Source organism: Syngnathus typhle, linkage group LG6 (genome assembly GCF_033458585.1).
Source record: "Syngnathus typhle isolate RoL2023-S1 ecotype Sweden linkage group LG6, RoL_Styp_1.0, whole genome shotgun sequence".
Taxonomy (NCBI): domain Eukaryota; kingdom Metazoa; phylum Chordata; class Actinopteri; order Syngnathiformes; family Syngnathidae; genus Syngnathus; species Syngnathus typhle.
In genome coordinates this window covers 11,342,413-11,357,327 of record NC_083743.1, presented here as the reverse complement: position 1 = coordinate 11,357,327, position 14,915 = coordinate 11,342,413, and the positions used below count along the sequence as shown (strand labels likewise).

The following is a 14,915-nucleotide window of genomic DNA, read 5'->3' as shown; positions in this document are numbered from 1 at the left end:
TCAATGTCTTTCGGATCTTCAAGGTGTTTGAGCAATGCCAGACAATCAACACTGAATAAAGCACGTCATTTTCTTCACAGGGTGGCCCAAGAGGATCACAGCAAGACCCGTCAATTTTCCCTTGAAGATAAGGCCTGTATTGTGACTGATTTTGTCTCATTAAGTTCTGTATTCCTTTTGTATAACACAGCTGTCGATTTTCGAGATGAAAGGTGCTTGTTTGGCAGCCTTCAAAGAGGTACACAACTCTGAAAGTCACTTGAATTTCGCAACTGTTCATTCTCCATTTTAGATCCAGTATGGCGGTGATGATCAAAAGAATCAGAGCTGAGGACGAAGAAAAGAGATGTTTGCTTTGCAATAAGCGGTAATGCCAACTCACCTATATACATTGCTTTTTTAAGATTCGGGTTAAAGCCGGCAAGAAAATGAAAATAACAAATATACTGATCAGTATTTACCTTGACCAAGCACAAGGGAAAGATGTATTGTTTAGATGTATTCCATTAGGATTGCATGTCACCACTTGTGTGGCTAAGGAAGGTGTGGAGGCACTAGCCCAACCTGAAATAAGCTTAGACCAACTCCAGGTGCCAGGCCAGATAATCTTTTGAAAATTGTTCGATTTTTTGCAGAACTTTTTCCACGTATCATAATACTGCATCTGGAAAAACTATACTATTTCACTGATAGAGCGGGTGAGGATTTACAATCATCACCAAGCCATCATCTGTCCATTCATTGCCATGGAGATTGTGGGTGTGTGGGGCTTCAACTTAAATGTACGGGTTACTGCAATTTGAAATGGAGCTGTGCTAGGAGTTTGTACAGCTGGTTCTCGGAAAATTGCATTTTTTAATGAAAGTCATGTTAATAATTCACACTCATAACCAGGGTAAGGTTTAGGGACCGTGCACCGCAGGTGATGAGGGGACTGATGACACTTTTCACTACGTTCTAACACCATCATCATTGGATGCCCTACTGCATTTTTGATGACCCACTGTGCTGCTGTCACAGAGTATTGAGACAGACATGTTTCTCCACCATTATCACAGTATTATAGACACTAATGCTTTTATTTCCCTCTAATACTCTTACTTGAACAAACTGTGTAGCGTTAAAGAAGAGGCAAAGCTTGTCCAAGACAAGAAAACAATACTAAGTAATTAAATTAGCATACAAGGAAAAGGAAGCATAATCACATTTAAAGTTGTTTGCACATAAGGCATGCGCCAGTACTCGATTCTGACAACAAATGCGCCGGTATTTGGATTAGGATTAGGGCTGCAAGTGACAGATATGTATTGAATTAAGATTTTCCTTTTTTTATTTTCCCCAAGCAGCAGTTTGTTTACCTTGGAAGGCATTGTTGCGTCAATAGTCCCAGCCGTCTCTGAATTTATAACAAATGTGTGCAGCTCAGCAAACACTTTTACTTAAATTGGCATTTCAGTTGAACTGAACAGGATGAAAACTGTTTTGAAGTTGTTGTTGTTTTTATTGTGAATGTACCACATACTGTAGTCAGTTAAGGTGGCATCAGCAGCCTTATGAGTCTGTCATGATCAGTTTGGCATTATTTCGGGAAGGCCCAGTCTATCAGTCTGTCACGCTGCCATTGTTCTATTTAACGTGTTTCTTTCATAGCTCAATTACTTTTGTCACTGTTATTTCCAGACATCATTCATTCTAAAAGACATTTACTAGGTTTTATTAACAGCTTTATTAAATGTGTTCTAGTTACAATAATTAGATGCAGCCCTAAAAGTATAGATTAATGGAGCATTAACCTTATAGGTGGGATCTCACTGAGCGGCAAATACTTGCGAGTCTTAGAGAATGGTTTTATTTCGTCTGGGTTTGTTGAAAGTAAGTTACACGGACATTCACAGTTTTAATGTTCGCAGTTTTTCTTGTTGCCATTCAATTTCGAACGGGTTCAAAATTTCATTGCGGGCTCAAGAAAAGGTATAAAGTCGAGCACGGGTTAGCACGTCCTCCTCACAGGTTCGTTTCCACCTCTAATGTGGAGTTTGCATGTTCTCCCTGTGCCTGCGTGGGTTTTCTCCGGGCACTCCGGTTTCCTCCCACATCCCAAAAACAGGCATGCATGATAGGCTGATTGAGCACTCTAAATTGCTCGTAGGTGTGAGTGCGGATGGTTGTTTGCCTCAGTCTGCCTTGCGATTGGCTGGCAACCAGTTCAGGGTGTCCTCCATCTAGTGCCTGATGATTGCTGGGATAGGCTCCAGTACGCCCGTGACCCCCGTGGGGACAAGCGGTACAGAAAATGGATGGATGGGGTTTTGACACGGTGGTAATAGCGATAAAGTTCCTCGACATCAATGAGGCCGATGACATATGCATCGCTTTCAAATTGGCATAAAGGTGTTTACTGTTGAGTTCAGATGCTAATGTGGAAGGAGAATTGTGTCTGAAAATGACTACTGAGAATAGCTCATCTGTCATTCCACTAGATTGCATCATAGAAAGTAAATGAGTGATAGAATGGGACCTGTATTGCATTGACCCTGACAAAGGCACCTTTCCAAACTAATACATCTGCAATGATGGCCTTGGAGGGTAACCATGGTGCCAGAGTCAGTTCATTTTATCGCAACTATATACAGGCTCCTCTTTCTGTTGTTGAACAAAGGTGAGCTACAGACATGGACACTTTACCCCAACTTGCCTAATGTCACTTCTAGAGCAGCACTCTGGCCACTTGTCAGTCATTCCGGAGCCTTTCTTTAGTAACATTATCACTTCAATAAACTGCACATGGCTTTTAGGGCTCCCTCTCTTGCCACTCTAATCCAATCTCTGATGTGGAGTCTGTTCATCATTGTTCACCACAGGCCTCCACACGTCCCCCCGCTCTTCGTTGTACAGGAAGTAATGGATGGCTTTGCCCGTGGCTCACCCCAAGGGTCGCTGGCTGCTCTTCAACTGTTTGTCTTGTGGTTTGTCTTCAGATGGGTCTGCACTGTGGTATTTTGATTTGATTGAGTCAGGTTTAAAAGGTTAGAGACAGGGGGAGGTACAAGTGGTTGCTCTTCCTATTATTTTTTTTAACCCATCCACTACCATTTAGCATTAGAGAGTGGCCAAATAAACGCACAAAACTTAAATGACCTCGGTATTCTTCGGTGTGAACCACCGTTAATGTTCCCAGGGCGGTAAAAGATGCCCATTCCTCCGACTGGATACAGATTTGAAACTCTGTCAATGTATTTAAAAAGACATTGAACTGTTAAAACGCCTCAATGTGCTTTAGCATTTTTTGTTTTGTTTTAGCTTTTACATTTATATGAGCCTTGAGTAAATATTGCACTCCATGAGAGAAAATATAAACCTGAGAGTTTGACAAGGGCCCTCCATATTCCAAATCAGTGGAGTGAATTTAGAAGTAGCCTCTAACACTGATACCCTTTTTTTTCCACCTTTTTTTAATATATCAATGAGCCACGCTGGTGACAAAGAGATTACAGTTTAGTAGTTTGAGGAAAATAGACACAAGAGAGGTAGAATTAAGGATTAAATCAAGCAATTATTCTTAGAACAGGGTTTTCTATGCAGTGGGCAAAAGGCCTTGGGGAGCGGGGAGAACGCGCACCTTTTGGGGTCTATGCCAGTTACTTTTTTGTAATACATGAATTCCTTTTTTATCCGAATTTTCCAATTAACTTAATGTTTACGGTGTTTCATTTTGATGGGTTTTTTTTTTCCAAAATGTTAATTTCTTATTCTAACTAGCCCTTTCATCACTTGCACTAATTGCTATTCATGTGTGTTAGTTGCACAGTATTCAGTTCAATTTATTCACTATAATATCTCATTAAATAGGGTTCATCAGTGTGCAAGACTGTACGTCACAGATTGCTCAAGAGCGACTGTGGATAAAGTTGACTCATTTCTGCCAATGGCAGTGATGCACTTTAGTTAAATGGGGGAAGGGTGGCATTCACTTGCTAACGGTGGCTGGCTGTGTCTAAACAGTGCAGTACACACTTATGAATGGGCCTTTCTTCCCAATTGCTTCATTGTCTTAGTGGGACAAGCAGGTGGCTCAGAGTGTCTTTTCCCAACTGGAAAGACAAAAAAAACCATGCACTTCAGCACGGGGTATGGGAATGTTGGGGGAGGGGGACATGTTTTAATCTCTGCTTGTCCCCCTTTCAGATGTCAAACGTTTTGGCTCGCCATAGGTTCACACTGCTTACTTACAGCCTGTTCTCAGGAACTAAAAGGGAGATATCATATGAAAGGAAGGCACTTTCAATTAGCACCAGAATATTTCCCATCTTTCTGTCGTGCTTCATGCTTGATGTTCATAGGCGGACAATTTGGCTTCGATTCACTCTGCAGGTCTTAATGCTCAAAGTGGATTATTTGGGGGTGAAATTGGAATTTTTACATATCAAATGTTATCTTCGTCTCGAGTGTGAACCAAAGTGACACACGTGCACAGAAAAGGAGCCACTGTAACTCCCAACGTAGTGTTTACGGAGGTAAATGTAGTCCAGCCTGTAGGGGCTCATGTTTTTATCATCTCATATTTACAGAGGAGGCATTTGGGAGGAGTTAGATATATTTATATTTTAGTGAAATGAGGCAAGGCTTTTTCAATGTAATTTCATGGATCCTTCACTAAAGATGACATATTTGCTGTGCATAATAAATGAAGCGCCTGCTGAATTACTAATACTAGCACCACAAATGTCCACTTTATGATTTATGTTTCAAGTGGGATTGAAGTCAAATATAAAGTCAATAGTGTTTGGCTACAGAGGAGACAGATTTTTTGTACACTTTGTAAACATGGGCTTAATGTGAGGACAGGGGGTGTTGTTCTTCTTGAAACTGAAATTCATATACTTAACTGGTGAACGTATATTCCACTTTAACCATTATTCATAGAAATGAGTCACTTTGTCAGCCGGCAAAGACTGCCTGCAGTCATGTGACTGCTATGCTCTGTTTGATTGGGGAAATGGATTCAAACATCATGAGTGATTACATTTGATTGATGAACAGCGCCAGGACATGTCACAAACAAACCGGAGGGAAAAAAAAGACATATATGGTGCAAGTATTTAAATAAATACCAAAAATATAAGCAGCAATGTAATGGTTTTCAATGTAAAAAAGTACAAGTATTGTTTCTTCTTAACATATATAGTCAAGTAAAAGTGAATGGTATGTTGCATCTGAACTACGAGCACATTACTACCCACCTCTGGCCTGTCTACAGACATTGTCATTCTGAAATTATGCACTGCAATTGGAATATCCGACACATCCATACTCTTGTACAGGTGACAAGCTCTTTCCTTCCTTTTCTGCGTGTTCAAATTAAAGGGCTGATTTGCATTTATATTGCCATTCATAGCTTGCAGCTGTAATGGACCTGGTAAAGTTGTAGAGAGACATCACGCACACACCAACTAACTGTATGTACTTAGATATTGTACAGTATTTGAACACTGACAGTGCAGCCTGAAAGCCTTTTTTGTTTGTGTTAGTTCGATGGAAATTTTTAGGACGGAAGGGAGCATTGACAAAAGGAATGAGGAATGGATACTTCATCCAGGTGGATTATTGAGCTATCCTGAAGACCTCCCTCCAAACTCTAGGAAGTCATTATCAGATCAGCAACCCAATTTTTCAAGTGCCTCCTACACTTAAGCACCACATGTATCTTCTTGGCTGTCCCCCAACACAGGCCTTTATAGATATGCCGATACATTGGCTTGTTGTTTATTCTCAAAAGTCTCAAGATATAGTGCACACATAGGTAAAAGTTAACTCTGATGTTATTAAATGGCGAATGAATAGCCGTACACTTGGGCAAGTGAATTGCACGATCTTTTTGTAAGGCTTATCTTTTCCACTCCAAGCAAAAACCTCTGCACAAAACTTAGATGTTGCTGCTCTGGTGCATTTTATGACAGTGATGTGCACCCTCAGAGCAAACCCACTCCAACTGTAATGAAATTGGAAAAACGGTGGCCCTCTCCAGTGTACCATCCCTGGTCTATATTAATCAGTTCCCCAATCTGTGTCTATATGGCTTTTGTCAAGCATATCGCAAAATATAAATATCATTTTAGTCCATGAAAGCCCCATCAAGCTCCCATGGCTGCTTCTGAAGGAATAAGCAGAGTTTGTTGTTGCCTGTGCATTAAACTGCAATTTAAAAGTCATTAATCCTTATTTTAATCCGTCTCAAATAAAATCCTGAATGAGGTCAAAGCAGTATTCTATCTACTTTCTTATTATACAGTAGTCCTTGTCGTAAAAAAATAAATAAATAATAATCTAACCTTGCTTCGTGACTTCCAAGCACGTCTCGGGTATATAACCAATAAACAGCTGGATTGCATGCAAGGGTTGCATTGCCTTCACAGGTGACCCGGTGATCACAACAGCATCTGGTTGAATTACTTAACACCGCCACCCAGCAGACATGTAATCCGGGATAATGCCGTTTTGCTGAGTGCTTCAATCTGGATAAATTCGTCCCAAAGGAATGAGATCCAGCCACACTGTCTCATGAAGAGAGGAGAAGAGGGGCTGGAGGTTGATTGGTTGCTACTAAAGCGATCTATCGGGACTGGGAAGTGGCTCCTCACAATAGATAATAAATAAATAAGTGAAGCCCAGAATAAACAGTTTGTTTTGTTGACTGACTTCATGAGGGCAAGACCATCACTTTTTTTCTTCTCCAAATAAGACTCCAATCTAATCACATCTTGGTCTGAATGACCTGAATCTTGTCAGAATCAAAATGAGGCTTTGGTCTAAACTGCAGTCCCTAGATATACTGTACTTAAGGTTTTATTTGAAAAAAGCTCTTTTATATATGGCTATCAACCTTTACTTTTACTGATGTACTGCTACATCTACTTGTAGTTTTTTTTTTCTTCTTCCTTATAATATATATATATTTTTTTTGCATGTACAGTACACAAGCTCCTCTATCACAGGGAATACAATTTGTTTTTCCTGGAAATAGCATCTCCTTTTAATGGTAAAGCTTCTGCCAAATATTAGGAATTACAACTTCCAGCTGTCCACAGGCAGCCTCTTAGATTATTCGCTCATATGTTTACTTATTACCATAAATATCCAACAGGGCTTGAGGCTCAGGGGGATTACAGTGGGTTTAATCTATCATGGCACAAAAATGAGCAGGGGTGTTACAGCGGCTGAGGTGACTTAAACTGGCTGGCCTTGATGGGACATGCAGCCCAAACAAGAAAACAAACTACATGCCACTGGGATCAGTAGTAAATTGATGACATCATCTGTCACTCGCTGGGTGTATGATCACAGCGGCAGTCATAAACTGGATCTGTCATGGGTGGTGAGATGGGTATGAAGGCAAGGCTACTTATTCATTGCCAGCATATTCATTGTCTCACATACAAAAAAAATGAAGGGTCACCCCCTTTTGCCATAACATTTGTTATCTTAACATACTTGTCAAAATATTTTGCACATACGTATGTTGACATTAAAACCTCTGTGCTGTAGTGAGTGACATTTTGGTCATGTGTATATTTAAATGGTAGCAATAAAACAGAAATTATTAGAAACTGATTCAAATAATGATAAATCATATTTGAATGTATTATAGTCTGCTTTAAGTGCATCTTGTCTGGCGCATGTCACTTGTACTTTTTTTTTGGAATGCGCCACTGCAGGGGTTTGAGAAATGTTTTCTTAACTCATGCAGGGACAGTAATTATCATGTTGTGCTCAGTTATAAAAATACTAAAGAATAAAATAAATTATTGTGACTGCTGGAGTGATATTTATTTACTACCACTATTTTGAACAAGGGTCTCGAACCTCTGTAAACTCTAATGAAAAACTGGAATGATGTCCGCGAAAAGCCGATTTGAAGTTGTCAGACAGTCATTAATCGAAAACATTGAATAAGGGGGGGTGAGTTGGGGGTCAGGGTACTAAGATGTGCTTTCCAGGATGGAGGCACAGCTTAGTCTGACGAGGTGCTGAAATAAAGAGTTCCTACATCAGATACATGAGGAGAGTGTGAGTTAATGAAGGCGATTGAGCAGAGGGGAGGGGATTTTTTTTTTTTTTTTTTAAGAAGATTAGGATTTGATTCCTGTGTAGCAGTAGCACTGCTCCCAGTCGGCATACATTGACTCAAGCCTTATCCACAGACCTTTAGGAAGTGTTCTTAACAAGGAAGCATTTTGAGGGAAGAGGGTTACACAACATCCCAGATTGTGTATATTAATCCTCCAAGATCTTATTCAGAGAAAGAAGTAAATAAGACAATGAGGAACTGAGGTTGATGGCTTGGAGGCATACATGGTAGCAGTTCCATCGGCTGCTGAGGTTTTAATGACTATATTTTTCTGGTTTAATGCTGAATGATGGTAACAAACTATCACCTCTAGGGCACCATTTTGAATGAGGATGGATTTCCACCACCGAAGAACAGCATGATGCACTTCACAGCAAGTCAAAGACTTTGATTGGACTGTTCCAAGCTTGAAACATGGTAAATGTTATGGTTTTTAGGCGCATTTTCTTAGTGGGTGTGGCTTGGAAAACACGACACGTGCAACCAATTTGCAGCAAATTCGGTAAATTCATAACTTTGGGCAAAAGGCAGACTAAACCCATAGACAGTCAATCAGAGGGTACATACAGAGACAAGCATTCACACTGACATTCACACTGTCACTGAGTGGGAACTGAACCCATGCTGCCTGCAGAAAAATCAGGCGATTGAATCAGTGACTTCCCACTTGAAATCAATATCCAGAAAGAGTAACCAAGGTTACTCCTCCAACAATACAGTGAAGTATCAGAACAACTAGGAGTGAAAGGGGAAAAAAAAATATATATATATATAATAATATGTATATATATACATATTTTATTTAAAATAATAATAATAATAATATATATATATATAATATAATAATAATAATAATAAATATATATAAAAAATTCCCCTTTCACCCTAGTATATATATGTGTGTGTGTGTACGCGTGTGTGCGTGTGTGCATGTGTGCGCGTGCGTGCGTGCGCGCGTGCGTGTATTTGTGTGTGTGGAGTTTGCATGTTCTGCCCATGCGTGTTTTTTCCGGGACCCCCGGTTTCCTAACACGTCCTAAAAACATGTTTGGTAGGCTGATTGAGCACTCCAAATTGCCCATAGGTGTGAGTGTGTGTGTGTGTATATATCTGTCGGCCACAAGTTTTACTTTTAAATCACAATAGGTGATAAACGGCATCACGTTTCAGACATGATTCATTATTCAGACAAAAACAAACACCAAACAAAGCAAGATCCAACCGGCTTCCGCCAAATTGCACCAATGCAGTACACAGTTATAATTTAATACATACCTGTGGCTAAAAAGTGAAGTGTGTAGAGTCTCTGTTGCTAAAATGTAGCATAGCTTTCACAAGATAAAATATATTTAAATGCACAAAGTGACTTCCAGCCACCCACTGGTAAGGGACACCAATACAGCAATGATATTAAAGGTACACTGATGAATTGATTAATTGACAACTAATCCATTATCAAATCAATCGCTAATTATTTTTGATAATCATTTAATTGTTCAGATCCTTTTTTTCCATTTAAAATTGTCCAAATCCTCAGAATTTTAGCTTTGTAACAATAAATGTTCTCAAATTTCTCTAGTTCACCATTAAAGCAGACAGATAATCTTTGAGTTAAATCAAAACAAAGTTGTTGCTTTTTACTTTAGTGAACAGTAATAAACTTTCTTCCCTATTTTCTGACATGTAAAGAAAATCCACAAACATGGTAGTTACTTTTCACTGCATTTTTTTGTGCATATTTGACAGTGAATTTGAAATAGTGTCCTGTTTTAGGGTATACAAAGTATATGATTTAACCAAGCAAAATTTAATTGTTACAATGTAAAATAATAAACCTGCATGCTAATAAACCTACTTATTTAGCTTAAAAAGCTACAGCCATACCATATTAAATTGAATCTCGATTCCTTTCACTTGAACCGAATAAAATTATTTTACTTGAAAACGTATTGTTCTTGAATCGCAATTACATTGACACACACACAGTAGAATAGAAACAAAGAGGTGCCAAGTCTATACACTTTATTTTTCTTTCTGGCACATTCATTGCAAGGCTATTCTTACCCTGCGCCTCCCTCTCCTGGTCTGCACATTTTTCACTCGTTGCCTGACAGAAACTGAAGTTCTCAATCTCTCAAGAACAGAAAACTAAGAGCGATGGAGTGAGCCAAAAGGGATACTGGAGAAGCAGGGAGAAATGTGTCGCTGCCATATGAGGAGCCAAATCAAGACACCAAGACGAGTGTCTCACATGCTATGTGTAATGTATGGCTGAGACAGAAGGCGAGAAGAATGAGGGTATGGGGTGATGGACAATGTTCTGCGAAGATTTGGCCTAAGGTGAATGTGCTCCTGTGCATCTCCTGGATGCCAGTGACTTGCTGTGCCATTTATCACTGGCAAGAGAGGTGACCGCGAAAAAGAAAAGGTGCCCTAGATCCAGTAACAACATAAACAGGATGGAGAGTGTCTCTGGCTTCTCACTTGAAGGGCATACAGAAAAAAAAATGTTGCATGCCTCTGTGAATAGAGTGATTCTCTTTTTTTCATTTTCACATTTTCATGCTCGCTCTCTTTGTCTGTCACGCTCGTGCAGGACATCTCGCTGCCGCCACAAATCCCCTCTGCCCCTATGTTCATAAAAACAAGATTGTTTTCTGAGAGGCTTTCTGCTGACACTGACTTGCCACGTAAACAGAGACGTAATTTGCACGACAAAAGTCAGGCTCCAAACGCCCCCCCCCCCCCCCAATTTTCCTCCCACGAGGCCACCATGGGGAAGGTATGTCGTTATCCGCTGTTTACCTCACAGGGAAACGCTGTATGGTATATTATGGTATTAAGCAAGGGTGCACCCTTATTTCAGTTATAATATGGTGTATGTATGAAATTGTGATGGCTGCATACAATGAAGTGCAAAGCAAAGTGTTTTGGTAGGTGACATTATGAGGAAAGCATTCAAGCTGTACATTGAAAACGGGATTAAAGCAAAATGAAGATGAATTGTACCGTTAGCAGTGGGGAGGGGACAGAATATTGATATTACAATATATTTTATCAAACGAATAAACCACCATCAAATATCCATATTGCTGCCGTCTGATTAAATTCTACTCCGCGCACTGACAACAAGCTACCGCCAGAAACAAGTTTCATTGCTCTTCAATAAGCATTTCTCTTTACCCCGAGACGTGTCAATATTTATGGTTATGTTATTGCTACGTTCAAGCAAAAAACATGTCTCACATAAACACAAGTGTTTTTGTCAGTAAAAAATATTTGACTTTCTTCAGTTACATAATTATCACAACATATTGTGAGTGATTTTTTCTTTCAATGTGTTAGCAGTAATAATTTGCACACAACTGCTGTGCTGTGATACATCTGTTTATGTTGGTTATGGTGGTTTCTCTGATTTCTGTCATAGAAATTCCAGCAGATGCCTAAACAAGATAAGGCTGAAAGGCTGATTATGTATTTTGACATCACAATAAGCACAGATGGCACTGTAGGGCTGATACAATTTCAGGGGGAAACAAAACAAAAACAACCTCAGCCACATTTAGGGCATCGAAAAAATAATTGTCGTACAGCTTGTATGAAAAACTTGGGAGGCAAAAAGCACCAAGTGGGTGATCTCTCTTGAAGAAGGGAATTAGACTGTCAGTGTTTTACCATTAGAGTCTATCAGCATTTTACTCGATACAAAACATAAAGTCAGCAGGAAAGCATAACCACAGCAAAGTGATGTGATGGATAAGTGGTGTTATTTCCTCTGTGCTATAAATCAGCATGTCAAACAGCCGTATTGGCCAAGTTTGTTGTCTACTTGTCAACAGACTTCCCTATCTGCCTTCCCCAAATTCTCGGATTTTCTCTGGCAAATCTTTTCACTGACTGAGACAGAGACACCTTTAGTAATGTTGAGTGAAACGGGTAGGAGCCGTGTGCTCGATCCTGCCGACTCTAAATACAGCAGGGCGAACCGGAGAACCACCAAGTCCATCGTCAATCGGACCACAAAGTGAACTGTCCAAAAGCGACCCAGCCAGAGTCATCTAAATTCAGCACTTTCTTTCTCCTTTCCTTCTGCCAGAATACCCGTTTGTTGGACTCAATGGGAAAGGGCTGTCAATTCAAAGCAATGTGGCTCAAGAGTAAACGCTTGACTGGACTGGGTTAGAAGGGCTTTGTGTGTGTGAGAGGGTGTGTGTGCATGTGTGTGCATGCGTGTGGGTGCGTGCGTGCGTGTGCGAGACAGGAATACCAAGCCGACAAAGAGAGTATTTAACTTGTCGGCTTTGACTGCAATGACAGAATGAAGGAGAAAAACGCAGACAACTCTTTGCACAATCGGGGAAGACACAGAAGCCTCAGAAACAGATCTCTCCTGACTTGGACTTATGAGGGCACATCTGAGTAAATCAACTCACATATGATAGCATGCTCAGTCAGACATGACAGCAAGGGAATAAGTCAAACATATGCATGTGCCTTCCAGTAGTCACCCAACCGTCACAAGATGAAGTAAAGCAACAACTTAAGTAAGATATCCTACCGTGTCCGAAGATCCACAGGAGCAGAAGGACCCGACGGATCATGATTGAGAGTGAGAGAGGGCAAAACCTATGAAAACAAAACAGCGAAGGAGTGTGAAGTTGGCCGGCACAAGACACAGTGCTCCTCTATGCTGCCGGAGGGACGGATGCTTACAGCTCTCCTTTGAGTGTGTCCGTTTACCACAGGAAAGACGCTACAGAGTGTCTTCAGTCCTCTGCTGATCCTCCTTGTCTTTCTTCGTCTTTTTCTGTCTTGTCTTGTGTGTCAGTCTTCAGAGTTGACAGTGGTGAGCTCAGCCTCACATGCTTGTGTCCTAATGGGAGCTTCTTGTACTTTCACTGTCTTCTCTGGCTTACTTGTGCATCGTCCCGCTGGTCGTCCATACTCCAGCGCATCAGCGCTCACTCGCCCAGTCTCTCTCCATCACTCTCTCTCTCTCTCTCTCTGGCTCTTCCTTGCTCGACCACTCGTAACACAGTCATGGGGGATGAAGACTCCTCCCTCTCTCTGCCCCTCTCCTCAGCGAGTCTGTGTGCGAGGTGCATATCCTCACTCTGGCAACGGGAGCAGTCGTGGGAGAAACAGAGGGTGCAACTCTAATTAGAATCAGAATGCGAGCGACTTGGCAGTTTTACTCCCCTCCTCCAAGACGGACCCTTCTACCCTTTTATGACACCCCCCCCTTTTTTTTTCTTTCTTAACATTCTATAGACGACACTTTGGTTTCCTAGGAAATATATATATATACAAAATCCAATCCAAAACCAGACCTATAATATTTAAGCGGTCAATAGATTTTTGTGAGAAATTAGTAGAAAATGATGTGATTTTTGGTTTCCAAAGGTATATATAATAAAAATAATAATTAATTTAAAGAGGAATTCAACCGCAACATTTTCTTCACGATAATATGTATATGAAATAATAGGGCCCCACTAGTCTAAACATAGTATTCTGATTAATATTGCATTTGTGGAATATGAATTAATGCTACAAAATGAGGAAAGCCCACAGAGAAAGTTTGCATGTCGTTTCAAAAACGTGTTGAAATAGTCCACGACGCACAATTAAAATTAAAGGAGGGAAGTCAAACCCAAAACACAGACACATGAGATGGATATAACATTTGCTGGTTAAGTAATACATTATCAATGAAGACAAAAGAACAATTCTAGCCTAAACCTTTACATTGGGAATCATGAGTAGATCCCCTCACTTCACAGTTTCAAAATTTGCTTATTTTTTTTTTCCTTTTTTTTTTCCTTTTTATGTTGACTACACTTCCAACTGTATGGTCAGGATTGGTGAGAGAACCCTTTTTTGGGACTTGGTATTTACTAATGGCGATACAATAAACTGAGTGACAGGATGCAATTTCCAGTGGAGTCCCAGATGACTATATTAAGAGATATTCATGGAAGGGCATTCCATAATAAATTCAGATTGGTGGAAGAGACTGTGGTATTATAGGATGCATAGGATAATGCAGTTCTGATAATAACACTATAAGCTGCATGGAGAGCAATTCATCGTCTTGATCCAATCTAATCAAAGGTTCAGCAGATGACAGGTGGTATTTTCATTTGTGTCACTACCAGCCACACAAAACAACCCATTGCGAGCATGTACGAGAGAACCAATTTGCATTCTGCTTAAGAATATTGTACAGTATGTGGGTCCAAGGAATAATGGAGCTTATGTTGTTAACTTTCCAGCCGTTCCTCAAGTTGCAGGTTAAGAAATGCATAATTTTAAAGAATCGCTTCATGTTGTACAGTATGCCTACTGTACAAGAAAAACACTTTCCAAGTTCTCCCTTTACCACAAACATAATAATTATGACAAAACTCCAACGTGATATCATTTTTACAGACATATTGCGATAGAATTGATGGAATTCACGAGTTACAGTGTTTTGGGATGTGGGAGGAAACCAGAGTGCCCGGAGAAAACCCACGCGGGCCCGGGGAGAACATGCAAACTCCACACAGGGAGGGCCTGAGGTGGAATCAAACCCGCACCCTCCTAACTGAGGCGGACGCTCTACCCAGTGCCACCGAGCCGCCTATAAATATATACCGTAATTTTCTGACTATAAGTCGCACCGGCGTATAAGTCGCACCAGCCATAAAATGCCCAAAAAAGTGAAAAAAAACCCCATATATATGTATATAAGTCGCTCCTGAGTATAAGTCGCTCCCCCACCCAAACTATGAAAAAAAACGCGACT

At 40.4% G+C, this 14,915-nt stretch overlaps 1 protein-coding gene across 7 annotated transcripts in view; it reads right to left on the bottom strand.

The window, feature by feature from the left end:
- kirrel3b (kirre like nephrin family adhesion molecule 3b) overlaps positions 1-13,112 on the bottom strand; it is a 156,654-nt gene extending 143,542 nt beyond the window's left edge. For all 7 annotated transcript variants that reach the window (XM_061281821.1, XM_061281823.1, XM_061281826.1 and 4 more), the window contains exons 1-2: positions 12,839-13,112; positions 12,684-12,751 (exon numbers count right to left, since the gene is read on the bottom strand). In XM_061281821.1, coding sequence (XP_061137805.1) covers positions 12,684-12,726 — 43 coding nt within the window. In that variant the 5' untranslated portion in view covers positions 12,727-12,751; positions 12,839-13,112. The remainder of the gene's footprint in view (positions 1-12,683; positions 12,752-12,838) is intronic.
- Positions 13,113-14,915: the final 1,803 nt, after the last annotated feature.